The 27,207-nt window shown below is 50.2% G+C and overlaps 2 protein-coding genes across 3 annotated transcripts; both read left to right on the top strand.

Annotated features, from left to right (window-relative positions):
• Positions 1-1,554: 1,554 nt before the first annotated feature.
• Positions 1,555-4,784, top strand: LOC121447815 (spermidine synthase). Its single transcript, XM_041651102.1, has 8 exons — positions 1,555-1,819; positions 2,107-2,227; positions 2,525-2,617; positions 3,475-3,628; positions 3,898-3,981; positions 4,061-4,206; positions 4,290-4,412; positions 4,496-4,784. Exons 1-8 carry the CDS (start codon positions 1,653-1,655, stop codon positions 4,514-4,516), a joined length of 909 nt encoding a protein of 302 aa, XP_041507036.1. The 5' UTR covers positions 1,555-1,652; the 3' UTR covers positions 4,517-4,784.
• An 8,568-nt stretch (positions 4,785-13,352) lies between these two features.
• LOC121447947 (mannan-binding lectin serine protease 2) lies at positions 13,353-26,594 on the top strand. 2 transcript variants are annotated; one of them, XM_041651302.1, is made up of 11 exons: positions 13,353-13,388; positions 13,470-13,698; positions 13,802-13,979; positions 14,515-14,643; positions 16,283-16,479; positions 16,751-16,898; positions 17,724-17,842; positions 21,345-21,423; positions 23,948-24,079; positions 24,565-24,639; positions 25,709-26,594. In XM_041651302.1, the coding sequence occupies exons 1-11, from the start codon at positions 13,384-13,386 to the stop codon at positions 26,470-26,472; spliced, it is 2,055 nt and encodes a 684-aa protein (XP_041507236.1). In that variant the 5' UTR covers positions 13,353-13,383; the 3' UTR covers positions 26,473-26,594. The 2 variants fall into 2 exon arrangements, with proteins under 2 accessions (XP_041507236.1, XP_041507237.1); XM_041651303.1 differs by lacking the exons at positions 13,353-13,388; positions 16,283-16,479; positions 16,751-16,898; ... (3 more) ...; positions 24,565-24,639; positions 25,709-26,594 and adding an exon at positions 14,983-15,142 and having other exon boundaries at positions 13,397-13,698.
• Positions 26,595-27,207: the final 613 nt, after the last annotated feature.

The following is a 27,207-nucleotide window of genomic DNA, read 5'->3' as shown; positions in this document are numbered from 1 at the left end:
TGTCCTGGAACTTGCTCCATAGACCAGGCTGGCCTTGAACTCACAGAGGTAGCCTGCTTCTGCCTCCCAAGTGCTGGGATTAAAAGTGTGTTGCCACCACCACCGGCTTCAGGGAGGTTTTGTTTGCAGGTCTTTATTTACTTTTTGTTTTTTTTTTTTGGGGGGGGGGGTTTGGTTGCCTTTGGTATTTTGGTTTGTTTTTGTTTTCTTTGGGACAAGGTCTCCTATGGATCTTGGTTTTCCTCTATAGATAGTTCCGAGAGATTCAAGCCTCTGACTCTTCGGTGTTAGTATTAAAGATGTATGCCACGATGCCTGGCTTTACTTGCAGTTTTTTCAGTACCTCCATCTTCCTAAACCTGAAAGGCACATGCCTGGAGGGTATATGCTGGACCCTTGTTCCCAGGGGAGGGATGGACCGGACCCAGCTCAGCCTGTCATCAGGGGCTGGCATCTCCAGGAACCATCCCTACCCCTGTGGCAATCTGCATTCTGGCTCAGAGCTCCTGGCAAGTGAACAGCCAGTTATAGCCCAGAGGCCGAGCTGCCATGCACTCTACCAAGTACAGGACACTCTACCAAGTACAGGCTATCCCAGTCAAGCCTGTAAAACTGGACACACTATCTCCCTCCATCTGACCCACTGTGATCCTTTACTTGGATGCGGTGGCAACTTTCTAGGACTGCCTTCCTTGCTCCTCCATTTAGGACCTTGAAGTCAGCAAGAAGGGGGGACAGATTTGAGGCTGCAGCCCCCAGCAACAGCAGCCTGTGCGCTTCAGCCAGTGCGTTGTTATGACAAGGGAGCACGCTCCCGCTCCAGGTGGAGGCCGCTAATGTCAGTCAAGACCCATCCCTGACACCGTGTCAGGAATTGCTTATTCCGGGTTCATCCTCCTTCCTTGGCATTCAAATTGTGTATGGAGCAATTAGCATTTAATATTTGGTAATTAGCATGCTTAATGTGATTCTGATAAGTTCCTTGACATTTTCATAAAAACAGCACGTTCCCTCCCACCCTTCAAGGAGCAAGACTCAGTTTGTCAAAAAGAAAAAAATGCGCGCCAGTCTTTTTTGGTTCTGAATATGAATGTGCAGGGCCTCTTCCTGGGATCTGCGGGTAAATTTAGAAACTCTTCGGGAAAGAGCCCCATTCTTATTCCGCAGCTACCCGCTCCTGGCTCGCAATTCAAAGCAAAGGAGCCAAATGGCGCGACAATCCTCTCATGTAAATAAAAATACTTTAGGGGCCCGGACTAAACTCAGGATCTCAAACCCAGTGAGCTGCCAAGGATGAGGCCCCGGCCCTTGAACCCCTGCGCCGGCGCCGCCCGCCCCGGAACCCTCCCGCCGCCAGGGCCCCTCGGCCCCACGTGGCCCGGCAGCCGGCCGCACTACCCTGCTGCTGCTGACGGACAGCTCGCCCTAGCCAATCACCGCTGGCTGCGGCCCGGCGGCCAATGAGCACCCGTGAAGCCGCGGGCCAGCCCACGCTGCCATTGGATGGCCAGGGCTCCGCCCCTCAACACAGGCCCCGCCCCCGTACGGGTTAGGTTGTGGCGCGGGCGGCGGGCAGAGCTGGTCCCGTTGTGCTGCGGCTCCGCGCGGCCTGCAGTCCCGGGCCCGCGACGCGCGCCGCCCGCCCGCCCGCCATGGATCCCGGCCCCGACAGCACAGCCGCGCCCGGCCCCGCCGCCATCCGCGAGGGCTGGTTCCGAGAGACCTGCAGCTTGTGGCCTGGCCAGGCCTTGTCGCTGCAGGTGGAGCAGCTGCTGCACCACCGGCGCTCGCGGTACCAAGACATCCTCGTCTTCCGCAGGTACCGACCGCCGCGCGCCGGGACAGCTGTCAGAAGTTCTGCGCTAGGCCCGGCTCCCTCGCGCTAAGCCCGCGTCCCGGCCCCGCGTCCACGTGTCACTCCCAGGACACGTCAGCTGAGGGGACCCCGAGGCCCACCCAGCCCCCACTCGTGGCCGGCCTGCCACGTGTCACCCCGACGGCCCACACCGGGACCCCGTGGCGGCCACGGTGCGCACCCAGGGCGGGCTGGGACCCGTTCTCCCCGTGCCCCTGGACCCACATCCCCGACTGTCACTCTGCCCGCAGTAAAACCTACGGCAACGTGCTGGTTCTGGATGGCGTCATCCAGTGTACCGAGAGGGACGAGTTCTCCTACCAGGAGATGATCGCCAACCTGCCGCTCTGCAGTCACCCCAACCCGCGGAAGGTACCGCATCCCCCCCTGGTTCGGCCCCGAGCTCAGGGTCCCAAAACAGGTCTGGCACTAGGTGTGGGGCCAGATGCCACCCAGATGTTTGTTAGAAATTGCCAGTCCGGATGAGTGGAGCCCCTAGGGGGGTTGTTCTCTTGAGAAGCCCCGAGGGGAAACCCGGGCTTCCAAGACAGAAGGGTTCTCTGGAAGGTAGAAAATGAGTCAGAGATCTGTAGCTGGGAGGCGCATTGACAGTTCCAGGTTCTGTGGGAGTGGACCTGCTCAGGCCTGACTTGTCCTTCCTCCACCCAGGTGCTGATCATCGGGGGTGGAGATGGGGGCGTCCTACGGGAAGTGGTGAAGCACCCGTCTGTGGAGTCTGTGGTCCAGTGTGAGATCGATGAGGTGGGTGCTGTAGGACAGGCCTGAGTCCCCAGGGTCAGCTCTGTCCCTTCCTGACTTTGCACCCTATGGCTCAATGTTCCTGTTTCCTCAGTCTGAAAAGATGATTCAGTAGGAAAACCAGGTAAAGCCTGGCACACATTGTACTGTGGATGTTAATTCTGTATGTTCAGAGCTGGTCTCTGCCTTAAGGCCCTGGCAAGGCCAGGGACATCACCAGCAACTAAGGCATCTACCCTTTATGCCCAGTGTGGTTTTAGTGAGCACTGCACTGAGCGTTGCCCAAGGTTCTGGGATGATGGGCAGGTGAGTCCTGAGCGTACAGCTGATCATCTGGACTGGAGGAGACATTGCAGTGACCTGATAAGGCTAGCTAGGGATAGAAGGAGGGTCCTGGCCATAAGAAATTCTGTAGCCACACATATCTAGATCCCAGCACTTAGGGGATGGAAGCAAGATCCGAAGTTCGAGGCCAGCCTGAGTTACATGAGACTGGTTCAAAAATATTAAAGGGTCTCCCAGGCGGTGGTGGTGCACGCCTTTAATCCCAGCATTTGGGAGGCATAGGTAACTGGATCTGAGTTCAAGGTCTACAGAGCTGTTACAGAGAAAAACTCTGTCTCAAAAAACCTAATAAAGGGTCAAGAAAGCCCTGCTCTGTACACGGGACACTCGGTCTACATGATGGTGCGTTCCGGGTGAGAACCAGTCAGCCCCTGAATAGCTGAAGTTCCAGAGTCCCTTCCATTTTACAGATCTGTGGGAACTGGGGTTCCGAAAGGGAAGGGCTTGTCCAAGGAGACTCAACCAGGAGTCTCTAAACTCAGACCCAGCACAGTCCCTCCTGTCCCCCTCTCCAGGATGTCATTGAAGTCTCTAAGAAGTTTCTGCCGGGTATGGCCATCGGTTATTCTAGCTCTAAGCTGACCCTCCATGTGGGTGATGGCTTTGAGTTCATGAAACAGAACCAAGATGCCTTCGACGTCATCATCACCGACTCCTCGGATCCCATGGGTGAGCCAGGGCAAGCCCCATACCCGCAGCAGCCCCCCAGCCAGAGCTGTGTTCTCCCTTGCCACCAGAGATGGAGACCTGAAGAGAGTGGGGTGGGGTGTGATGTGGGAGGGGGTTAAATGCAGGGTTCCCCAGGTGGAAGCAGTAGGCTCCACAATACCCAAACTTTGGTCCAACACCATCTCTGCCGCTGAGAAACCGTGTGGCTGGGTCATGGATGACTGGCCTGGGGGTCTCAGCCAGGTTAGCCGAGGTCTCTGCCCCTCTAGGCCCCGCTGAGAGCCTCTTCAAGGAGTCCTATTACCAGCTCATGAAGACAGCACTCAAGGAGGATGGCATCCTTTGCTGCCAGGGTGAGCATGGGCACAGTGGGATGCACGATTGGGCCATCTGTTCTCTCTGTGGCAAGGCTGACCCACAACTCCCCCACAGGTGAGTGCCAGTGGCTGCACCTGGACCTCATCAAGGAGATGAGGCACTTCTGCAAATCTCTCTTCCCTGTGGTGGGCTATGCCTACTGCACCATCCCCACCTACCCAAGCGGCCAGATTGGTTTCATGCTATGTAGCAAAAACCCGGTGAGCTGGGGGTCACCTGCAAGGTAGGGTGTGGGTGGACGCTGAGAGCCCCTTCTTGATACCCTTTGGTCCCTGGTCCCCAGAGCACCAACTTCCGGGAGCCTGTGCAGCAGCTGACACAGGCCCAGGTGGAGCAGATGCAGCTGAAATACTATAACACGGACATGCACCGCGCAGCCTTTGTGCTGCCCGAGTTCACCCGCAAGGTGAGTGGCCTGCCAGTCTCCCTGCTGTGCCTCCTTGTCCTGCACATCTTAGACATCTTCCTGACGCCCTCTTGTCCCACCAGGCCCTGAATGACATAAGCTGAGCCTAGGTGCCACTGCAATACCACCCGCGACCTCAATCGGACTGGACCAAGGAGCTTCCAAGGTGTCTAGGGCCCCGCCAGCCCTGAACGAGACTCCCAGTGACTCTTACCGACCAACCAAGTGTTACAGGCCCCAGAATGCTGCCTGGCCTGCCCTGCTGGGTGGACTCAGTCTTTGTGGCGTTTGGCCCCAAGCCTAAACCAGCTCTGTACAGCACCATCTATGCCCTCTGTCACCTAACAAAAAATGTGTATTTATAATAACTCAGTCATGACCCCGACCTTTTCTGGTCCCACCAGTGGTACTGATGATGAGGGAGGCCTGTGGGCTCTGGGGACCCAGCAGTCACAAGCCCAGCCCCTCGGCTAATCAAGCACCCACCACAGGAGTGTCGGGTAGAGGATCCAGATAGTGAAATCTGCAGGCTCTAACTTTTGGACTGCCCCGGAGTGTTCAGAATGTGGGCATCTTGCAGAATTGAGGCAGGGTACACCCTGGCACTAGAGGCAATCCCAGAAGAGACTGGCAAGGACCTGGAACATGTTTAATCACATCTGCTTACCCCTATAATGCTTTTTCTGTGGATCAAAACCTGAGTTCAAATCCACCTCCTAAGTTTCAAAGGCACGCTGTTCTCTCTCCAAGGTGCTGAACTTGATTCTCAGCCTCACCACATCCTCTCACCAGAACCAGGGCTCTGGTCTCTGGAGAGAGGAGCCAGGTACAGGAATGACCCAGAAAGCTTGCTAGAGCAGGAGTTAACCATGCCCCACTGTAGCCAAGGGAGAGGGGAGCTTGTGGGAAGATGATAGGCTGGCAGGGGCACCAACGCTGTTGCTCCGCTATCGAAGTGACATGACAGACTCCCAAACTTGAGCGTCACCGAGTGCCCTGTGTTGACAGGAGTGATTCTGACTGTGGGGACCCAGGGTCTGGCACACTCAGACCATGTGCCGTTGAGCTGATTGGCCTCACTGTCATGGCCTCAGCCTAACTGCTTAGGTGCCCTTCCCAAAGCTCGTGTCTGCCCAGCCAAGTAGAGGGCAGAATTGCTCTGCTGTGGGCTTGACACCAGGGAGCAGGAAGTCAGTCTCTGAATACCAAATACTGGGTGGCATCTCCAGCTCAGACCAAGCTCTTGGGTTCCCAAAGAGCCACATCCATCAGCTCTGTGAACTGAGTGTCTTCTCAAGCACAGCAGCAGCCGCGGAGAGGCCTGGAGTCTGAGCCACAGAATGCTCAGACTGGCTTGTACTGGGGAACAGGAAATCTTTAGTTGTTCAAGACAGGGTTTCTGTATCCCTGGCTGTCCTAGAACTCTTTCTAGACCAGGCGAGCCTTGAACTCAGATCCTCCTGCCTTTGCTTCCCAAGAACTGAGATTAAAAGGCTTGTGCCACCACACCCAGATGGAAATTTTGCCTAGAGTTCTAAAATTGTAAATTAGCCATGTCCTGGTTTAAGAATTCCAATAGTTGGGGGCTGGAGAGATGGCTCAGAGGTTAAGAGCACTGACTGCTCTTCCAGAGGTCCTGAGTTCAATTCCCAGCAACCACATGGTGGCTCACAGTCACCTGTAATAAGATCTGGTGCCCTCTTCAGGCCAGCAAGCATACAGATAGAACACTGTATACATAATAAATAAATAAATCTTTAAAAAAAAAATTCCAATAGTCGGCCACGCCTTTAATCCCAGAGTTTGAGGCCAGCCTGGTCTACAGAGCGAGTGCCAGGACAGGCTCCAAAGCTACAGAGAAACCCTGTCTCAAATTCCAGTAGTCCCCTGGGCTGCTCAGAAAAACAGTGACCCCCAAGTTGATATCTGGGAAGTCATCTCACTTCCTGCTTATTTTATAGCTTTTGGTCATTGTCCCTAATTACAGTCACAGGGACTAAAACCTTTGGAATTTCTTGATGGGAGTATTATGTCATTTGTAATGGGTTCCTTTGACACCTGACTTTGCTAGTTAGGTGATTTGGGTGGGAGACAGCCTTGCACCCTGGTCATCAGGTAAGTAGTGCAAGACTTGTTCTGGCCTCCAAGAGTCGAAGTTGCTAAAGCCTGGGAATGACCAGAGGGACCTAGGTTGTCTGCCAGCTTTAATCCCAGCACTCAGGAGGCAGAGACAGGCATATCTCCAAGTTCGAATTCATCCACCTCTACAAAGTGAGTTCCAGGACGGCCAGGGCCACACAGAGAAACCCTGTCTCAAGAAAAAAGTCACGGGGGCTGGAGAGATGGCTCAGTGGTTAAGAGCATTGCCTGCTCTTCCAAAGGTCCTGAGTTCAATTCCCGGCAACCACATGGTGGCTCACAACCATCTGGAATGAGGTCTGGTGCCCTCTTCTGGTCTGCAGACATACACACAGACAGAATATTGTATACATAATAAATAAATAAATATTTAAAAAAAAAAAAAAAGAAAAAAGTCACGGGTAGAGATGATAAGTCACTCTATGGAACTGCTGTCCAAAATGAAGTTAGTCTTGTAAACTGCCTCCCCAGATCTGCCGCCAGCACACTTGTTGGGCAGGCTAATGTGGGAATGACCCTTTGTGCCTGTAGATGATCGGTTATGTCTTAAATAACAAATCCACATAACTCCTGGACTTGGTCATGTCTACCATCATTGATTAGTTGCTTTTCTCCAAGGATTGGGGTAAAACACTTGCCTGGCATGAGCAAGGCCCTGGCTTCCATCCCAGCACCGTGGAGACAAAGATTTAACTCCCTCCTTCCCTTCTGCCTGCCTGCTCACCTTGGTAGGCTGGCTTTCATGTAGAACATGCTTACAGCTGGGACAGGAAGTAGCCCACTGTGGCTTTATCTCTTGCCAGGTGAGTTCCCTAGGATGTTGATTGGTTAATCTTGTTTGTTTTTTTTCCCATGGTTTTTAAATTTTTATTTCCAAAACAGGGTTTCTCTATGTAGCCCTGACTGTCCTGGAACTCTGTAAATCAGGCTGGTCTCAAATTCAGAGATCCACCTGCCTCTGCCTCCTGTCTGTTGGGATTAAAGGTGTGCACCACCACCTGGCATGCTTTGTTTTAAATGCCCTATCCCGATATGTACTTCAAGCTGGCGTAGAATTTAGGATCCTCCTGCTTCAGCCTCCTGAGTGCCGGCATCACAGTCATGGCTGCCATGAGACAGCTGGAGGTAAGGTCAGACAACTTCCTCCAGGGAGCAGCACAGACATCAAAGCACTCAGGTTCACCCAGTACCAAGCGCTCTGTCCTAGTGCAGAAATGACAGTCACAGAATCCCAGGGGGAGAAGTCCTCTGTGCCTGGGTCCCTGTGGAACAGCCTGGTTGCGTTTTTTCTGTCTCTACTTCCTTTTCTCTGGTTTTTTGTTTGTTTGTTTGTTTGTTTTTTGTTTTTTTTTTAATATTTATTTATTTATTATGTATACAATATTCTGTCTGTATGCCTGAAGGCCAGAAGAGGGCGCCAGACCTCCCTACAGATGGTTGTGAGCCACCATGTGGTTGCCGGGAATTGAACTCAGGACCTTTGGAAGAGCAGGCAATGCTCTTAACCACTGAGCCATCTCTCCAGCCCCCCTGTTTGTTTTTTTTTTTTTGTTGTTGTTGTTTTGTTTTTTGTTTTTCGAGACAGGGTTTCTCTGTGGTTTTGGACCTTTTCTCTGGTTTTACATCCTATAAGCATCATAGACCCTGGGCTGACCCCATGCACAGGGCAGGGAGGGGTTTAAGCTGGAGCTCAGAGACTCACAGTCTAGGCTGGGTTTGAGACCAGCTCCAAGCTTCAAGGGAGATACATCCTCCCAACATCCTCTCTGAGACCAAGAGCATGGATCACCAGCTCTGGCCTTCCTGTCCACAGGGCTGTGTTCTTCCGTCATTGTTGGGAGGGCAGAGGCCCAGGGACTGAGCTTAAACTCCCTGGGCCTTACAAATCTTGACTTCTTATATTCTGGTCTAGAAGGGAGATAAGCTGGGCAGTGGTGGTGCACACCTTTAATGTCAGGGAGGCAGAAGATGGAGATCTCTCCAAGTTTGAGGCCAGCCTGGTCTACAGAGTGAGTTCCAGGACAGCTAGGGCTAAATAGAGAAACCCTGTCTCAAAAAAAAAAAGAAAAACTATCCCCCCTCTCAGCAGTCATGGATGGGAAGATAAAGGAAAATGGTGAATTACTGGGACCAGTATAAAAGGAAGAAGTACCAGTAAGGGATGAGGTCAGGGAACATGGAAAATAAGGAAGGGGGAGGCCATCAAGCCGGTTCTTCAGGCACAGCTCTGCCCACGGCTGCTCCCCCACATCACATTAAGGCTACTCACACATCCCTTCTGCATCCTGCTGACACATCTGCCAGATGTGGCTGAGGTTGCCAACAAGAGCAGCGGTCCCCCGACGTGCCCAGCTGCAAAATGAAGACCTGGAGATGGCAGGAAGGGGACAGAAGAGAAGTGGCCGAAAGGACAGCAATGCTGTGAAGTAAACACGGTCGTGGGATCCTCTGCCTGGGCCTCAGTCTTGCCGTTTGCGGAAGAGGCTGGATGACCTGGGGACCTGGGCCAGGGGAAGTCACTAGTCCCTGGATCTTGTCCTAGGGAGACGAGGTGTGACTCTTCCTCTTTGGGGCTGGTTGGTCCCTCTGGTTTCCTGAGGCAGGTTGTAGTCAACTCAGACCATCTCAAGTGCAACCAAGTTGAATGTGAACTTTGGCTTAGACCAGCTCTCTTGGCGATGACTTTCCTAAAAACGTGTGGAAATATTACAGTAGTTGTGTTCAAGACCTTGCTGAGACCTGAGGTCCCCAGACCAGAGCAGAAAGACATGTGCTCCCCCTGGGAGACAGACAGGAGACAGCAGCAGCCCTGGGTTCAAACCTGCTGCATCATCTCTCATTTCTATGATGTGAGTGCCCTGACAGCTCCTATCCTCAGTCTTCACAACAGTAAAGTGGGCAGAATGTGAAGATGAACTTGGCTACAGAATCAAATTCCCTGAATCTGACTCCGGTTTTTTCCACTTGGTGACCTGAAGCCACTAGTTACTCCTCCTCTGAAAATAGATGAACAAGAAAATTCACTTCCTGGGCTGGAGAGATGGCTCAGAGGTTAAGAGCATTGCCTGCACATTGCCTCCTCTTCCAAAGGTCCTGAGTTCAATTCCCAGCAACCACATGGTGGCTCACAACCATCTGGAATGAGGTCTGGTGCCCTCTTCTGGCCTGCAGGCACACACAGACAGAATATCGTATACATAATAAATAAATAAATATTAAAAAAAAAAGAAAATTCACTTCCTGGGGGCAGGGCTTAGGTGAAAGCATACGTATTCAGGGCCTGGCACCCAATCCATGGCAGCCATTGGTTAGGGTCATGACAGATATGGTTGGCAGCTTTCTCGTTGCCTAATAGGCATATGACCTGATAAAGCTCGGGTTTATCACCCAGCCCTCCACTCCAGCTCTGCGCCCTACCACTGTTTTGGAGTAGACAGCTCTGTGCCCTGCCCACATGGCAGAAGGAGAGAGGCAATTCTGGTGAGCTGTCCTGACTTTCATGCTTATTTATGCACACACACAATGAATGATAAAGACAAAGGTAGTTTAAATGATTTGGTGGAGCTGGGAGGTGGTGGCGCACACCTTTAATTCCAGCACTTGAGAAGCAGAGGCAGGCAGATGTTTATGAGTTTGAGGCCAGTCTGGTCTACAGAGCAAGTTCCAAGATAGGCAGGGCTACATAGAGAAACGCTGTATCGAAATCAAGAAAAAGAAGGAAAAAAAAGAAAGAAAAGGAAAAACAAATGAACTTCAGAGGTTTTGTAGGAAACATTCTTACTGTGGTTGTCTGAAGACACTCCCAGAGACACAAACTTGCAGAGGCCGCGACCTTACCCAGAACTTCACACATCTGCAGCAGCTGCCTGCTTAGATCCTCGTCACTCTTGTTATTAGTCATTGTGGCCAGGACTATTGTTTTAAAATATCCGATGCCAGCATCTTTATCTGTAAAACTTCTTGCTCAAGCTTTGTGACTACGCCCATAATTTATGATGGCAAGAGCATTGCCAAGGCAATGCTCTGCTCTTCCCAAGTAAACATTAAATGGCAGAATTCCTTAGATGATCTATCTCTCTCTGGCCTTTTTTTAATTCACTGGGTGCTGAGGAGCACAGCCGGGGCCAAGCATGCGCTGTGCTGCTGAACTGCCACCGCTGACTGTCTTTAATTTTGGACTTGAGGCAATAAGGAAAGGATTTTTATATAAGAGTCAACTCGTCCTCCTGCCTCAGCCTCCTGGTGCTAAAACGCGTGGGTATGTGCCCTATTATATGAACCAGTTACTCCAGGATTGTGGGGTAAACTTCAAACATGAAGAATACACACATACACATACACACAAAGTCATGACTTAAATATAAAATGTCCCCCACACAGCGGGGTTGGAGACATGGCTCATTCATTAAGAGTACTTGCTGCTATTGCAGAGGACCCAGGTTCAATTTCCTGCACCCACATAACTTACAACCAACCAATCTGTAACTCCAGTTCCAGGGGATCTGATGCCCTCTTCTGGCCTCTGAGGGTACCAGGTGCACAAGTTCACTTACATACATGCAAGCTCATACGGTTAAAAATATATATATAAAAGAAAAGAAAAGGTCCAGACAGACTCCTGTGTTGGATAATAGGCCCCGCAGCTGACAGGCTGGTTTTTTTTTTTTTTTTTTTTTTGGTTTTTCGAGACAGGGTTTCTCTGAACTAGCTCTTGTAGACCAGGCTGGTCTTGAACTCACAGAGATTCGCCTGCCTCTGCCTCCCGAGTGCTGGGATTAAAGGCGTGCGCCACCACCGCCCGGCTGACAGGCTGTTTTTTTTAAAAAATATTTATTTATTTATTATGTATACAATATTCTGTCGGTATGCCTGAAGGCCAGAAGAGGGCGCCAGACCTCTTTACAAATGGTTGTGAGGCACCATGTGGTTGCTGGGAATTGAACTCAGGACCTTTGGAAGAGCAGGCAATGCTCTTAACCACTGAGCCATCTCTCCAGCCCCTGACAGGCTGTTTTTGAAGGCTCCGAAAACCTTAGGAGGCAGGTTCTGGTTGAGGAAGTAACAGACCTTGCCTCACAGAGGAGAACAGAGTGAGCCTAAAACGGTGATGAAGTGGAAGGTTTGAATACAAAATAGGGCTTGTCCATTTCACTCTTACCGTGAGCAACATGGGCTAAGTCTGCTTATAGAGCCTCAAGGATCCTATCTTTGGAGACAGAAGAAAAAGAAAGAGGGAGAAGGAGGGAAGGAGAAGGAAGAGAGGAGGGAGAGGGAGGGAGAGAGGGGGAGAGAGAGAGAGAGAGAGAGAGAGAGAGAGAGAGAGAGAGAGAAGACAGGGAGAGAGAGGGGACAGGGGAGAGGAGGGAGAGAGAGAGGAAGGAAAGACGGGAAGAGAGAGGATGGAGAGAGAGAGAAAGAGAGAGGACAGGCAGAGAAGAGAGAGGACAAGGAAGGGAGAGAGAGAGAACACGGGATAGGGAGGGAGGGGGAGAGGGGGGGACGGGGGAGAGAGGGACACAGACTCTTTGTTCTTCCCCACACAGCCACACTGGATAAGTCCCTGTGGTTTTCACTGTTAAACGTGTCTGTTTAGCTGGCCTGTTGAGGTCAGCTGGCTGGGACTAGCTGCTAAAATCTGACCCAAGAGACTTCTCTCTCTTACTTTTAATATTTGGTTTTTCAAGCAGGATTTCTCTGTGTAGCCTTGACTGTCCTACAACTTGCTCTATAGATCAGGTTGGCCTCAAATTCAGAGAGATCCGCCTGCCTCTGTCTTCTGAGTGCTGGGATTAAAAGCATGTGCCACCATGCCTGACCAAAAAAAAATATTCTTCAAAATGCTATCCGTGGGGCTGGAGATATGGTTCAGCAATTAATAGCACTTGCTGCTCTTCCAGAGGACTCAAGTTCCGTTCCCAGTGCCCAAACTCTATGCTGCCTGTAACTCTACAGGAGATCCAATGCTCTCTCTATGGCCTCCAAAAGCACTGGAACATACAAGGCAGAGCGTGCGTGCGCGCACACACAAGCACATGCACACACATGCACAATCTAAAAACTTGCTGTCCTAGTGACTAATGAGAACAAGCAGACCCCAGGCTCCTCCAACAGGTCAATCAAAGGCCCATTCTTTTCTCCATAGACCAATCCTTCCCATGAGTCTCAATTTTTACTTCTACAATTGCTGGACTGCAAGGTCCTTCCCCATAGCACCCCAGAGCTAGGAGCAGGAGGATTATTACAAGTTTGAGGCCAGTCTGGTCTACACAGTGCAACATAGTCAGGGTGAGAGAGCCTCTGTCTTCAAATGAGTAACTTTCCCTGCAGACCAGCTCCAGAACCAGGAACCCAGCTCCCTGACTCCGCCCCTCTGGGCTCAGCAGTCACCAGCAGCCTCTCCCTCACCCGCCACCCACCATTCATCTTCCCAGATGCAGCCACATCTTGTCTTCTGTCCTGTGGTCCCTCTCCTCTTGGGTTCGCCTGTTTGCTCAAATCTCTTCTTTTGCCTCTCCCTGGGTTGAGGGGGCTGTCTAGGCAGTCCACGTGACTGTGGCGGAAACTCGGGCCCAATAGATCTTCCTGGTCCCACCAAATAGGACACTGAGGGTGGGTGAGGGTGGAATTGAGGATTGCTACCAGGTTGTGGCCTAGTCAAGCTTCTACCCCCGCCCCCCCAGAGCCACCTAACCTTCCTGCCTGGAAGTGAGGCAGGCAGGAGCCATGGATGGATTCCCAGAATCCCTGGGTCCGGGAGGCTGGGGGCAGGGCCGGGTGCTGGACAAACAGATCAAAGGTGAGTCAAGCTGGGCCTGAGAGCTGGTGGCACATCATGAGGTGGGTGAATGAGTGACCCATGGCCTCTGGGGGAGCAGGAGGGATTAGGCCCAGTCCCTCATGTCCCTTCCCTGCCCACAGGCTACTCATCTTCCTAGGCCTGCTGTGGAGCCTGGTGACCACACTTCGGGCTTCAAAGTGGCCTGAGCCTGTATTCGGACGCCTGGCGTCCCCTGGTTTCCCAGAGACATATGGCAACAATCAGGATCGGTCCTGGAAGCTGACTGCACCCCCTGGCTACCGCCTGCGCCTCTATTTTACCCACTTCAACCTGGAACTCTCTTACCGCTGCGAGTATGACTTTGTCAAGGTACCTGGCAGGTGACAGGGGGCACAGCTGGGGCCATGGGGCATGGCAAAGTCTGACAGGAAGGCAGGCCTGGCTCTAACCTTCCCTCCCTCTGACCCCACAGTTGAGCTCAGGGAACAAGGTGCTGGCGACACTGTGTGGCCAGGAGAGTACGGATACTGAGCAGGCACCGGGCAATGACACCTTCTACTCACTGGGCCCTCACCTGGAGGTCACCTTCCACTCAGACTACTCCAATGAGAAGCCATTCACAGGCTTTGAGGCCTTCTATGCAACGGAGGGTGAGCACTCCCGGGCCCAGGCTGCCCATCTTGGGGTCTCTTGCCTCCCACCTCTCCTGGGGCTCTGGATTAGGTCAAACCAGCAGGAAAGGTGAGTCCTGCCATCGCCTGACGTCAGGCACCGTGGGGGCTAATGACACACGACCCGGTAGCTGTCAATGACGTAATGATGCCCCAGCACACAGATGTCAGGTCACAAAGCGCTTGCACAGGCGTGTGGCTTCACACTTGACTGCACACTCTGGTCCCTGAAGGGACTATCTGTGTGAACTCAGGCAAGTGGCACAGCCTCTCTATGCCCAGACTGCTGCTGTATGGGGTCCGTGGAACCTCGTCCACCTTGTTCGCCACTGGGTTGATTGATCACACTGTCTGGGCGGCTCTGAGTAGGACTCAGCCTATCACTGGTTTAGCAAGGGTGCTGTTTGCATCTCTGCCCTAGGGCTGTGAATTGCCAAGCTGCAGCCTCCTCCCACGGGCCACCAAGGCCTGAGCTCTGTCCCATCTCATCCCCCTTGCCTGCCTGGCCCCCTAGATGTGGACGAGTGCCGAGCGTCCCTGGAAGAAGTCCCTTGTGACCATTACTGCCACAACTACCTGGGCGGTTACTACTGCTCCTGCAGAGTGGGCTACATTCTCCACCAGAACAAACACACCTGCTCAGGTGAGAGGGTGGGGTACCCCTCTGCACCGATTGCTCCAGCTCCCCAAGGCTCAGGAGGCTGGCCTCTTGCTCCCCTGTTAGCATGCCTGACTCCTCCCTAGCCAATCACCTCTCCCTCCTGGGTGGTTCCTGGGTAGGCTTGGCATCTCTGGCTAAGCCTGGCTCACCTTGAGCTTCCCTTCTGTCACAGACCCTCAGGGTAGGGGGGCGGCACCGGCAGGCTCAGTGCCACTGTTCCTGACCCCAGCCCCTGGATGCTTGCTTTGGCCTCCCTGTCCCTTCATCCTTTACCCTGGCCCTGCTCTCCTCAGTCTCCCTGATGCCCCCTCTCTCTTCCAGAGCAGAGCCTCTAACCTCCCTCAGCTCCAGCCTGCCCACCCCAAGGGGTCAGATGTCAGAGCGTGTCCACCCCTGCAGCTCTGCGTGGGGCTGGAAAGGCTGCCAGCTACAGCAACCATCCGCCATGCGCACAACAACAATAAACCTGCCTCCGTCTCCACTGTGGCTGTGTGTCTCTTGTGGGGAGTGGGGGAGAGTTAGGGACAGCTGAGCCACCTGGTGCCTTCATCTTAACCCTCCTTGCCTCATAGCCTGATGGCGGGAACCTCCTCCAGGGTCCTAGGCACTTGCAAAGGGCTTGCTTTAAGTCCCTTATCCTGTGGATGGGGCGCTGAATGGCAGGGTTAGCCTGAGCTCACACAGGGAGACTGTCCTGTTACCACTTCTGAAGTTGATCTCAGGACATCTTCAGCCAGTTCTTGCTTATAGGGCAATGCAGGGTTTTGTTTCCTGACCTGGAGGAGCTTGATTCAGAACAGAGAGACCGAGGAAGGTGTTGCCAAGGGATCAGGCTAGTTACCTTACATCCAGGGGAATCTCTCTAGCAGTAGGAAGCAGCCTCAGGGAAGGAGGGCAATGTGGAGTCTTCACTTCCTACAAGCCATCTTACCACCCGTGATGGGGGGAAGAACCTCTCAAAGAGGCGGCACCTGATCACCTACAGGGCAGCTTAGCAGCCTGAGAAAGGAGGGCAGACTGTGTGCACACTGGTGACGTAAATTTCCCTCAGCCGTCCCCAGGGCTACTTCTAAGAACAGGGAAGGCCTGGGAAAAGCATTTCAGGCTGTTCCCTGGGATCCAGGGCTCTGGGCTGGTCTCTGCCAGACATGGCGGGAGCCCCCTTGTGGACACGCTTGGGAACTGTGAGGTGGGCACTGGAATGATTCGGAAGCAGGGAAAAGCCCTGACTGAGTTCAAGGGGCGGCCTCCTTCCTTTCCCTGAATTCCTAAGGCCCCTGGGGAGGTGGGCTGCCTCCTCTTGCCAGGGCCCACTTCCCTCTGGCCAAGCCTCCCTTCCTTTGCTCTCCACCAGCTGGTACTCTGACCCTGGGGTAGGAGCTTGGGCCCTGGCAAACTATCCCTGACGCTACCCTGCTTCAGCTAACGCCCGAGGGCAACAGAGTTCCTTTCTGTCCTCGGGCATCGTCTAGGGTGGAGTCTGTGTCCCCTCCTGCCTCTGCGGTTTATCAAGAGCTGGGCCTTGACCAAACCCAGAACATAGGTGTCCCTGGTGTTTCCCCATTCTCGAGTGCTGTCCCCGGTTCGAGCAGTCATGCTATCCTGTCTTCTCTCCTCCCAGCCCTATGTTCAGGCCAGGTGTTCACTGGGAGGTCTGGGGAGCTCAGTAGCCCTGAATACCCACAGCCGTACCCCAAACTCACCAGCTGCACCTACAGCATCCGCCTGGAGGAGGGCTTCAGGGTCATCGTGGACTTCGTGGAGTCCTTCGATGTGGAGATGCACCCCGAGATCCAGTGCCCCTATGACTCCCTCAAGGTCTGATTCTTGCACCCTTTCCTTGTTGTGTTCCCTTGTCGTGCCCCCCAACAACCCTCCATTTCTTCCAACTAGTGGCCCCCTGTTTTCTGTCCCCCCAGTGAGTCCCTTCCAACCTTTCTGTGAGGGGTCTAAGCCAGCTTGTGGTTTCCGCATGAAGAACGGGGTCCCACCCTGTTGTGCCAGCCTGCCCCAGCCACTTTCAGTTGGTGCGCTTCCCTCTAACACAGGCCAGACCCCTGCAGCAGGTCCTAGGGTTTTCTTTGTTCAGATCCAAACGGAGAAGAGGGAATACGGCCCATTTTGTGGGAAGACCTTGCCCCGCAGGATTGAAACGAACAGCAACAGCGTGACCATCATGTTTGCCACTGATGATTCGGGGAACCACACAGGCTGGAAGATACGCTACACAAGCACAGGTGAGCAAGCAGCTCGGGCGCAGGCAGCAAAGGAAACGGTTTCTGTCCCTTGTGCGGCATCAGCAGACTACATAGCCCTGGACTCTTTCCTGCCAGGCCAAGAAAGGGAGCCCAGATGGGGCAGCGTAGCCTGTCACATGACGTTCCATGACAGACGTAGTGATAGCAATCGTCACGTTCCTTCCCTCTATCCCTTCACCCAGGCAACCATTTTCCTGGGCAACCTCCCTCAGTTCCGGTATTTTTGAGATAGTGTCTAACTCTGTGGGTCAAAGGGCCCTAAACTTGTCTTATAGCAAAACAGCCCTTAAACTCGGATCTTCCTGCCTCTGCCCAAGAGCTGCGATTCCAGGTCCATGCTTCCCTCTGTCTTGGCCCCGTCAGGAGCCACCCACCCACTCACCTGTTCCCTTCCGCATCTGTACTCACTTTGTAATTTGAGGCTGGCTTTGAACTCAGAGATCCATCTGCCTTTGCCTCCTGAGTGCTGAGATTAAAGGTGTGTGTGCTGCCAGCCCCGGCTCCTGGTTACCTTTTTTCTTTCCTCTTTGTTATTTTTATTTTATTTTATTTATTTACTTTTGTGATTTTTCTTTTTTGAGATAGGATTTCTCTTTGTAGCGCTGGCTGTTCTGGAACTTGTTCTATAGACCAGGCTGGCCTTAAACTCACAAAGATCTGCCTGCCTCTGCCTCCCGAGTGCTGGGATTAAACGCAAGCGCCACCACCGCCCGGCTTGTATTTAATTTATAACCAAGACTGCGCATTGCTAAATTCAGTCCTGGCTGTTACAGACTTCAAAAATAAACCTGTTCCTCTGCACAGCTCAGCCCTGCCCTGATCCAATGGCGCCACCTAATGGTCACATTTCACCCGTGCAAGCCAAGTACATCCTGAAGGACAGCTTTTCCGTCTTCTGCAAGCCTGGCTTTGAGCTTCTCCAAGTGAGTCACTAAAAACCTGAGTGCCTATGATCATGGTGCCTTTGAAATTCGAGATGAAAATGGGAAGTGTGCCGGGCAGTGGTGGTGCATGCCTTTAATTCCAGCACTCGGGAGGCAGAGGCAGAACTCTGTGAGTTCGAGGTCAGCCTAGTCTACAAGAGCTAGTAGACAGGCTCCAAAGCTACAAAGAAACCCCGTATCAAAAAAAAAAAAAAGAAAGAAAGAAAATGGGAAGTGCTTACGTACGCAGAAAACAATCAGAGTAGTAGTAAGTTTGCAGCAAAGAGGAATAGGAGAATCTTTTTGGGGGACCATGGTGTGTGTGGAGGGGAATCCTGCCTTTCATTTTTGTTTTGAGGCAGTTTTTGCCTAAAACAATGTCGTCCAGGCTGGCCTCAAGTTCAAATTCTTTCTGCTTCATGCTGGGCGTTGGTGGCACACATCTTTAATCCCAGCATTTGGAAGGCAGAGGTGGGCAGATCTCTGTGAGTTTGAGGCCAGCCTGGTTTACAGAGCAAGTTCTACAATAGGCTCTAAAACTACACAGGGAACCCTGACTCGAAACAAACAAACAAACAAAACCCCAACCTTCCTGCCTCAGCCTCCTGAGTGCTGGGATGATTAGCATATGCTTGTGTGCTGCTACAAGCAGTCGTACCTTTTAAAAGTAATTACTTTTTTTTCGAATTTTTTTTAAAAAGCATGTGCCACCACTGTACAGCCTGTTTCTGATTTTGTGTTTGTTGTTTAATTTATGTGCATTGATATTTTGCCTGCATAGGTCTATGTGTGTGTCAGATCCCCTGGAACTGGAGTTAAAGACAGGTGCAAGCTGCCATGTGGGTGCTGGGAATTGAACCCAGGATCCTCTGAAGAGCAGCTGGTGCTCTTAACCACTGAGCTGCCATTCTAGCCCTTTCTGCTTGTTTTTCTGAGACAGGTTTCTCTGTGTAGTGCCGGATACCCTGGAAGTCACTCTGTAGACCAGGCCGGCCTCCAACTCACATAGACCTGCTAGTCTCTGCCTCCCAAGTGCTGGGATTAAAGGCGTGTGCCATCACTGCCTGGCTCGGCAGTCACTTCTTGAGACAATGGCTCAAGATGTAGACCAGACTGGCCATGTGCTCTTTGGCTTCCTGCTTCAGCTTCTCCAGTGCTGGGATTATAGGTGTACGTGGTCACACCTGGCAGAGGGTTCTACTTCTGGTGCTGAGGCCTGACTCTCACACTAAGTATGCTGTCTGCGTCACGGCCTGCACAGCCCACAGCCCTGTCTGCTGTGAAGTCTCTTTTAGAGAAAGAACTTCTATTCATCTGCAAAATGCAGCAGCTCTCTGGAAAGGGGCTGAGACAACAGAAAGGGGTGCGCGCACCTTGCCCCATGAACTCTGCAGAGCTCCTGTTAAATTAAGTCTTCCCTGGTCAGCTGAAAACCTTCCTGGGGAACAGCCCCTGGGCCCACAAAGCTTAGACAGCCCTGGAAAGAGTACATTCTGCAAAGTTATAAATAGTGCTCACTGTTAAGGGAGAGGGAAGATAATTTTAAAAACTGCTTAGTGCATTGCTTCGGGACACAGGTAAGAGATTAACTCATCTTCACTGTGGTCTTCAAAATTGTCACTGAATCCCAGTGGCAAAAAGCAATAACCCTGGAGTGACAGCTAGGGATGGAGTCCAGTCTGTGGAGGGGCAAACTGGAGAAAGCCCCACCTTGCAAAACTCTTGGTCAGGCTCTTCCACTGTTTCTTAAGTGCAAGATCACAAATTTGTTCAACTGTTCTGAAACAGTTTTATGTAGCGTAGGCTGGCCTTGAACTTGCTCTGTAGCTGAGGATATCTTGTCCTGTCCTGGTCTTCTTGCTTCTACTTTCCCAGTGCTGGGATTAATGCATGTTCCATCACGCCCAGTGTATGTGTTGCTTTGGACCCAACCCAGGACTTGGAAGATGCTAGTAAAGCATTCTATACATCCTGTGTTTATTATTTAACTGAAAAAATGTATATTCTTTGAAACATTATAGCTTTTGCAAATGGCACCCTCTTCCATTAATGCATACTTTCCCTTTCTCTGGACTATGTAGACCAGGCTGGTTTCAAACTCAAGAGATCTGCATGCCTTGGATTAAAGGTTGTTCCACCACACTTGGCTCAGTGGTTGATATTACTTCAGGGATTAAAGATGTGTTCAGCTTAATGTTTGACTTTAGTAACTGACCTCTGCAGTTTTTCACAAACATTTATGGAGGTTTCTCTGTGCAGCCCTGACTTGTCCTGAAATTTGATTTGTAGACCACGCTGGCCTTGAACTGAGAGATCTGTCTGTCTCTGCCTCCTTGAGCACTGGGGTCACTGGCACTACCACCATGCCAGGCTCCTTTTGAAAAAAACATTTATTTGTGTGGCTTCATACGCGTTAATGTTTAGAGGCCAGTTCTCTTTTTACCATGCAGATTACAGGTCTCAAATTCAGGGTTGTCGGGCTTGGCAGCTAATCTTATCTGCTGAGCCATCTCACTGGCCCTGACCCCGTCTGGCACTTAGTATAAATAAATGGCGGAAGAGCCTAGAGAGATGATTGAACACATCAGTTGTTCTTACCGAGGACTGGCATTTAGTTCCGAGCACCTACGTGGTGGCTCACAACCTCACTAACTTGTTTCAAGGGGTCCAAGGCCACCTTCTGTCCTCTATAGACATCCAGCACATCAGTGGTACGCCAAACACTCAAACCCATAAAACAAATCTAAACTCTTTAATTTTTGCCAGCACGCCTTTAATCCCAGCACTTGGGAGGTGGAGGCAGAGGCAGGTGGATCTCTGTGAGTTCAAGGCTAGCCTAGTCTACAAGAGCTACTTCCAGGAAGGCTCCAAAGCTACAGAGAAACCCTTTTTCAAAAACCAAAACCAAAATTTTTTTAAATGTGTGATTGTGTACACCTTTAATCCCAGCACTCAGGAGGCAGAAGTAGGTGGATCTCTGTGAATTAAAAAAATCAGTCTGGCCTGGCAGTGGTGGCACACACCTTTAATCCCAGAACTCGGGAGGCAGGGGCAGGCGGATCTCTGTGAGTTCGGGGCCAGCCTGGTCTACAGAGCTATTTACAGGACAGGCTCCAAAGTTACAGAAAAACCCTGTCTCGAAAAACCAAAGAAACCCAGCCTGGTCTTGGTCTACACAGTTCCAGGACAGCAGGGCTTCATAAAAATAAATGGTGGAAGGGGCAGGGGGCTAATCCCTCCAGAGGAAGGGATGAGAGGGGAGCACTGACAGGAACTCTGGCCAGATGAGTTCTAGGGTGCATTGGGAAGCAGTCTATATGTAAGAATTGCAGCAGTTATTAATGTGTACAATACCACCACGGACTAGGTGACATAAACCAGCAGAGCTGTTGGCAGCAAATGTGCACATGAAACAAGGCCTCCCAGTTACTGCTCTCACTTGAGGTTTGAGGGGAGGGACCTGATGTTAACAGGGAGCTCATTTTCTGAATTTTCTCTTCAGGGTTCTGTGTCCTTAAAATCATTCACTGCTGTCTGTCAGAAAGATGGATCCTGGGACTGGCCAATACCAGAGTGCAGCAGTACGGTCATATGGTGACAAGCCCCTTCCCTTGCTACCACCTGTACCGTTTCTGTGTACCCTTCATGTGCACACACGTGAATGAACATGTAGTTAGAGCAGTGGTTCTCAACCTCCCTAGCGCTGCGGCCCTTTAATACAGTCCCTCGCGTGGTACCCACAGACCATAATTTTCATTGCTATGCTATAACTGTAATTTTACTACTGTTATGAAATTAATGTTTTCCATTGGTCTATAGGCAACCTGAGAAAGGGTTCTTCAACCCCAAAGGGGCCAGGGCCCATATGTTGAGAACCACTGGGTTACGGGCTGCCTGGCATTCTCTACAGATCCCCACCCCCTCATCTTACTTAGGGAGTACACTGCCATCTCTGGTTTACCTGGGTGCTGAGGACCTATGCCTGTACAGAAAGCACGCTCCCCAGCCCACCACTAATCACTCTGTGACTTGTCATTCCCACCTCCCCTGCCAAATGAATCATTTACTAGGGCACAAATTCTAGATTTCCTTCTACTCAAGTCTATGGGCCAAGAGGAACCGAAGTACTGAGGAAAGGCAGAGTGCTCTGAAGTAATTCAGAGTGTAAGAAGTGTAAAATGAGGCTCGTGCAGATCGAAGAAATGTAGGGAACCATCTGAGCCTCGTAATTCCTATCGCCCTACAGAAGTGTGATGCTGCTGCGTAGGCCTCTCCTGTTCTTTTTTCTTTCTTTTTTGTTTTTCAAGACACGATTTCAGGGGGCTGGCGAGATGGCTCAGTGGTTAAGAGCACTGACTGCTCTTCCAGAGGTCCTGAGTTCAATTCCCAGCAACCAAATGGTGGCTCACAGACATCTGTGATGAGATCTGGTGCCCCCTTCTGGTGTGCAGGAAGGAATGTTGTATACATAATAAATAAATCTTAAAAAAAAAAAAAGACACGATTTCAGGGGCTGGAGAGATGGCTCAGAGGTTAAGAGCATTGACTGCTCTTCCAAAGGTCCTGAGTTCACTTCCCAGCAACCACATGGTGGCTCACAACCATCTGTAATGAGGTCTGGTGCCCTCTTCTGGCCTTCAGGCATACACACAGACAGAACATTGTATACATAATAAATAAATATTAAAAAAAAAAAAGGACACGATTTCACTGTTTAGCTCTGGCTGTCCTGGAACTAGTTCTGTTGACCTTACCTGTCTCTATCTCCCTGCGTGGTGAGATTAAAGGTGTTTGCTATCACCACCCCACTACCCCTCTGTGGGCACACACAGGCACGCTGTAAGTGCAGGATGAGGACAGTTCTGCAGTGTGCACACCTACCACACACATACAGGGATAATGGCACATTCCCATTTTGAAAACAAAGAAATTTCTCAAGAATCACACACTCTTAGTACTGTCTCATTACAAGAGTCCACATATTTGAAAACAAACTTCAAGGTTTGAGAGTATCTGGGCAACCAGTGGTCTGGGTCCTGCTACTGCTTGTAGTTCTAGACACAGAAGCTATTTCACCTGTGGCACGGCAGAGCCATGGCTGCTGCTCTTCCAGAAAACCCAGGTTCAGTTCCCAGCACCCACCTAACTCCAGCTTCAGGGCTTCTGACACCCTCGCATGTACCTTACAAACATGCAGACAAAATGCCAGCGAGAGGCCAGGCAGTGGTGGCACACGTTAATCCCAGCACTTGGGAAGCAGAGGCTGGTGGATTGAGTTTGAGGCCAGCCTGGTCTACAGAGCAAGTTCCAGGACAGGCTCCAAAGCTACAGAGAAACCCCATCTATTTTTTTTTTTAACTTTATTTTATGTGCATTGGTGTGAAGTGTCAGATCCCCTGGAACTGATCTTCAGACAGTTGTGAGCTGCCATGTGGGTGCTGGGAATTGAACCTGGTTCCTCTGGAAGAGCAGTCTGTGCTCTTAACCACTGAGCCATCTCTCCAGCCCCCCCCATCTTTATTTTTTGGAGACAAGTTTCTCTGTAGCTTTGGTGCCAGTCCCAGAAATAGCTCTTGTAGACCAGGCTGCCTATGCCTCCTGAGTGTTGGGATTAAAGGCGTACACCACCACTGCCTGGCAAGAAACCCCATCTTGAAAAACAATAAAACTGTGCCAGGCAGTAGTGGCAGCACACCTTTAATCCCAGTACTTTTGAGGCAGAGGACACAGCAACTTCTAGGACAGCCAGGGCTATGTATAGAGACACTGTCTCAAGCACCCCCCGCCCCTGTATAACTGTAAAGAGGACCTTTAGTCCACTGGTTTATGTCACACAATAACACTGGCTTTTCTTCCATGTTCTCCTGTAGACCATTTCTTTTGTAGGAACTATGTAACTCTCAAGTGTTTCTGAATTCCCTTCTCTGGAGAGCCCACCCACTCCTCTCCAGAAGTCCCTTCAGTTAGCATTACCAAACTGAAGCTATTCTTGCCATGCACTATGTAGAGGAAATAGAGGCTAGCACAAGGCCCACTTGGCTCTCCATAAGTACTCCACCAATCCATAAACAAAGGGGTTCTTCTTCCCTACTGTTTCTTTACTAGTTGTTGACTGTGGTCCTCCCGATGACCTACCCAATGGCCACATGAAATACATCACAGGCCCTGAAGTGACCACCTACAAGGCTGTCATCCAATACAGCTGTGAAGAGACTTTCTACACAATGAGCAGTGATGGTAAGTACTTTCTTCAAGGAGGGGCGGGTGGTACTTGGAACTTGAGTCCTTAAGGTTGAATATAAACTTGAGGCAGACTTTTTGGCTAAGGGAGACAAAGGATTAAAAGGCCTTTCTCCCTCGTGCTAAGTGAAATATTACAGTTGAAGTGACTTTAATGTCAATTTGCAAGAATCTGAAAACAGATCTTATCTAGTAAATGACTACCACAAACACACAATATATTCCAAATGGTTTAATTTAACAAGTCAAAAACCTTATCATTAAGCACTTGAGATCTTGATACATATTCAAGTTACACATCTAAAAGGTTTCCACTTTGCAAGCAAACATGGTAATGCAGACAGCTATTTATGAAATCATGTAAAATGGTTATTCACACACCTCTCCCCACCATGGATGCTCAAGAATCAACATTTTTCAAGGGGTTATTCAAGCAAATGACAACCACAGTTAAACATTTTTGCTTTTCCAACGATTTGCAGGTAAATATGTGTGTGAAGCTGATGGATTCTGGACGAGCTCCAAAGGAGAAAAATTCCTCCCGGTTTGCAAGCCTGGTAATGGACGCATTTATAAAAGAGAATCACAGCTGACACAGAGTAGATGGAAGATAACAGGCAGACAGGGGGCTCAGAGGCTGGCTTAGGCCAACATAACTCCCAAGCATGTTCTCATTACCCCTCTGCAAACAGAGGCTGCTAGCTGCACCACTCATTTGACCATTTTTGACCTTATGATTAGGCAAGCGTAAAAAATTAAATGATTTTTTAAATTATCTAAAACGATTTATACACTTATAAACACGAATTCTTGCTGAGTTACTTTTCTTCTCTGTAAAAGTGCTATTAAAACCCAAAGCTAATAACTTCATTATTTCCCTAAGCAATTGTTTTCAACATACACGTTTTTCAACATTAATGCAATTTGCCTTTTAATAGTATTTAATTTTTTTAAACCAGAATTGGCTCCAATAATAATAGTTGAGAATGCTTTTAAAAAAATTTAAAGGTAATAATACACTCATTACCCCCATGTTAGCTGGTTTAAATTAGTTTTCTAACCCTGTATTTGGTTTACATGCTGCTTCTAAGTTTTAATCAAAGTACAAGACCACAATAAGAAACATGTGCTGCATTCCTGAGTAATTAGCTTGCAACAGAGACACTGCAAACTTAATGTTTGGATGATTCAACTAGACCAGAAACACAAATTTTAGAACCAGAAGCATCTTGGCCATTGCTGCTACATTATGATTTACTACATTTTTACATTCAAAGGCAACAGTAATTTTGCAAACCATAACCTTAATTCCTGCCTTCCCAGAGTTCCTAATGAACTCAGAGGTAAAGCAAGCAATGCAGAGTCCTGACCTTTCGCCTGTATGTGGCACTCATGTCTTTGTTCACACAACTCCTGTCCGTATTGTCTACAGCTTTCCTCATGTTTTCATAAAGCAAAACATAAGAATCTGTGAAATCTTACTGATCCTGAGTAGCTAAGCACCAGTTAAGGACTATCAAGTGAAACTAGAACAGCCTCACTTGCCTAACAGAGAGGATGCCTACCTATCCACCAATCCATGGGACAGAACTACTGACACTCAACTTGCTTTTGCTCTTTCCTCAGTCTGTGGGATGTCCACACTCTCTACAAGAGGCCGCATATTTGGAGGGCAGCTCGCAAAGACTGGTGACTTTCCTTGGCAAGTCTTATTACTGGGCGAGACCATAGCAGCAGGGGCTCTTTTACACGACAACTGGATCCTAACAGCTGCTCATGCTGTGTATGGGCTAACAGAGGACGTGTCTTCCCTGGACATTCGTATGGGTATCCTCAAAAGGCTCTCACCTCATTACACCCAAGCCTGGCCCGAGGCTGTCTTTATACATGAAGGTTACAATCACAATGCTGGTTTTGACAATGACATAGCACTGATTAAACTCAAGAACAAAGTCACCATCAATGGAAGTGTCATGCCTGTTTGCCTGCCAACAAAAGAAGTTGCATCCTTAATGAGGACAGATACCATTGGAACTGTGGCTGGCTGGGGCTTAACCCAGAAGGGGTTTCTTGCTAGAAACCTAATGTTTGTGGACATACCAATTGTCGACCATCAAAAATGCACTTCTGCATACGCAAAGAAGCTCTACCCAGGAGGAAGAGTAACTGCTAACATGCTCTGTGCTGGCTTACAAACTGGTGGCAAGGACAGTTGCAGAGGTGACAGTGGAGGGGCATTAGTGTTTCTAGATAATGAAACACAGCGATGGTTTGTGGGAGGAATAGTTTCCTGGGGTTCCATTAATTGTGGGGAGGCAGATCAATATGGGGTCTATACCAAAGTCATAAACTATATTTCCTGGATCCAGAACATAATGAGTAACTTCTAACTTGTATGCCTCCAATCTGTGAATTATTCTTACAAATACCTGGAAAGGCTCTTAGCAGTAACAGAACCCAAGGAGCATCAATGGCCCACCCTAAACTAAACCGGATTAAACTGTTACATGCACTTGCCAATGTCAACTTTGTCGATTCATGGTGTTCAATACGTTTATTTTTACCAACCCTGCACACAAACCTACCATGTCGTGTTCAATTCTCTACAATCTATTGGCTGTTCCCATTTCTGAACAACTAAAGGCTTGCTGTTGATTTTCATAATCAATGGGTTCATGTTCTAGGCTGGCCTTAAAACTAATGTAGCAGACAACCCAACCTCTTTCTTTTGCTCCTACCAGCCAAATGCTTAGGGATTAAAGGTGTATGCCACACCTCACTTTATCTGGTGCTGACAATTAAATCTGGGTTTTGGATATGCGAGTTTGGCAAGCCAACTAAGATAACATTCTGAATCCTGCTCCACCCACCCTAACCCTTGAGTAGCAGCCAGGCCGACCTCAAATTTACAATTCTGCTTCAGCCTCACAAGTGCTGGGTATTAAAGTGTATGCCACTATATCTGGACTGTTCTTAAGTGAGCATGACTTGGGCACAGGTGACCCAAAACAGATCATAGAAAGCACACCAGCAGAAAACCGCACACAGTGAACTTATGTAACAAAAACGATGGTAACTCACAAAGCAACTGCTACTCTCCCGCTAAGATGCTGCCTTAATCTTAA

This window comes from Microtus oregoni, unplaced genomic scaffold (genome assembly GCF_018167655.1).
Source record: "Microtus oregoni isolate MIOR12 unplaced genomic scaffold, Mior012 000005F_ref0000423, whole genome shotgun sequence".
In the NCBI taxonomy this organism is placed as follows: Eukaryota; Metazoa; Chordata; class Mammalia; order Rodentia; family Cricetidae; genus Microtus; species Microtus oregoni.
Note: the sequence above shows the minus strand (reverse complement) of the source record. Positions and strands in the feature narration are given on the sequence as shown.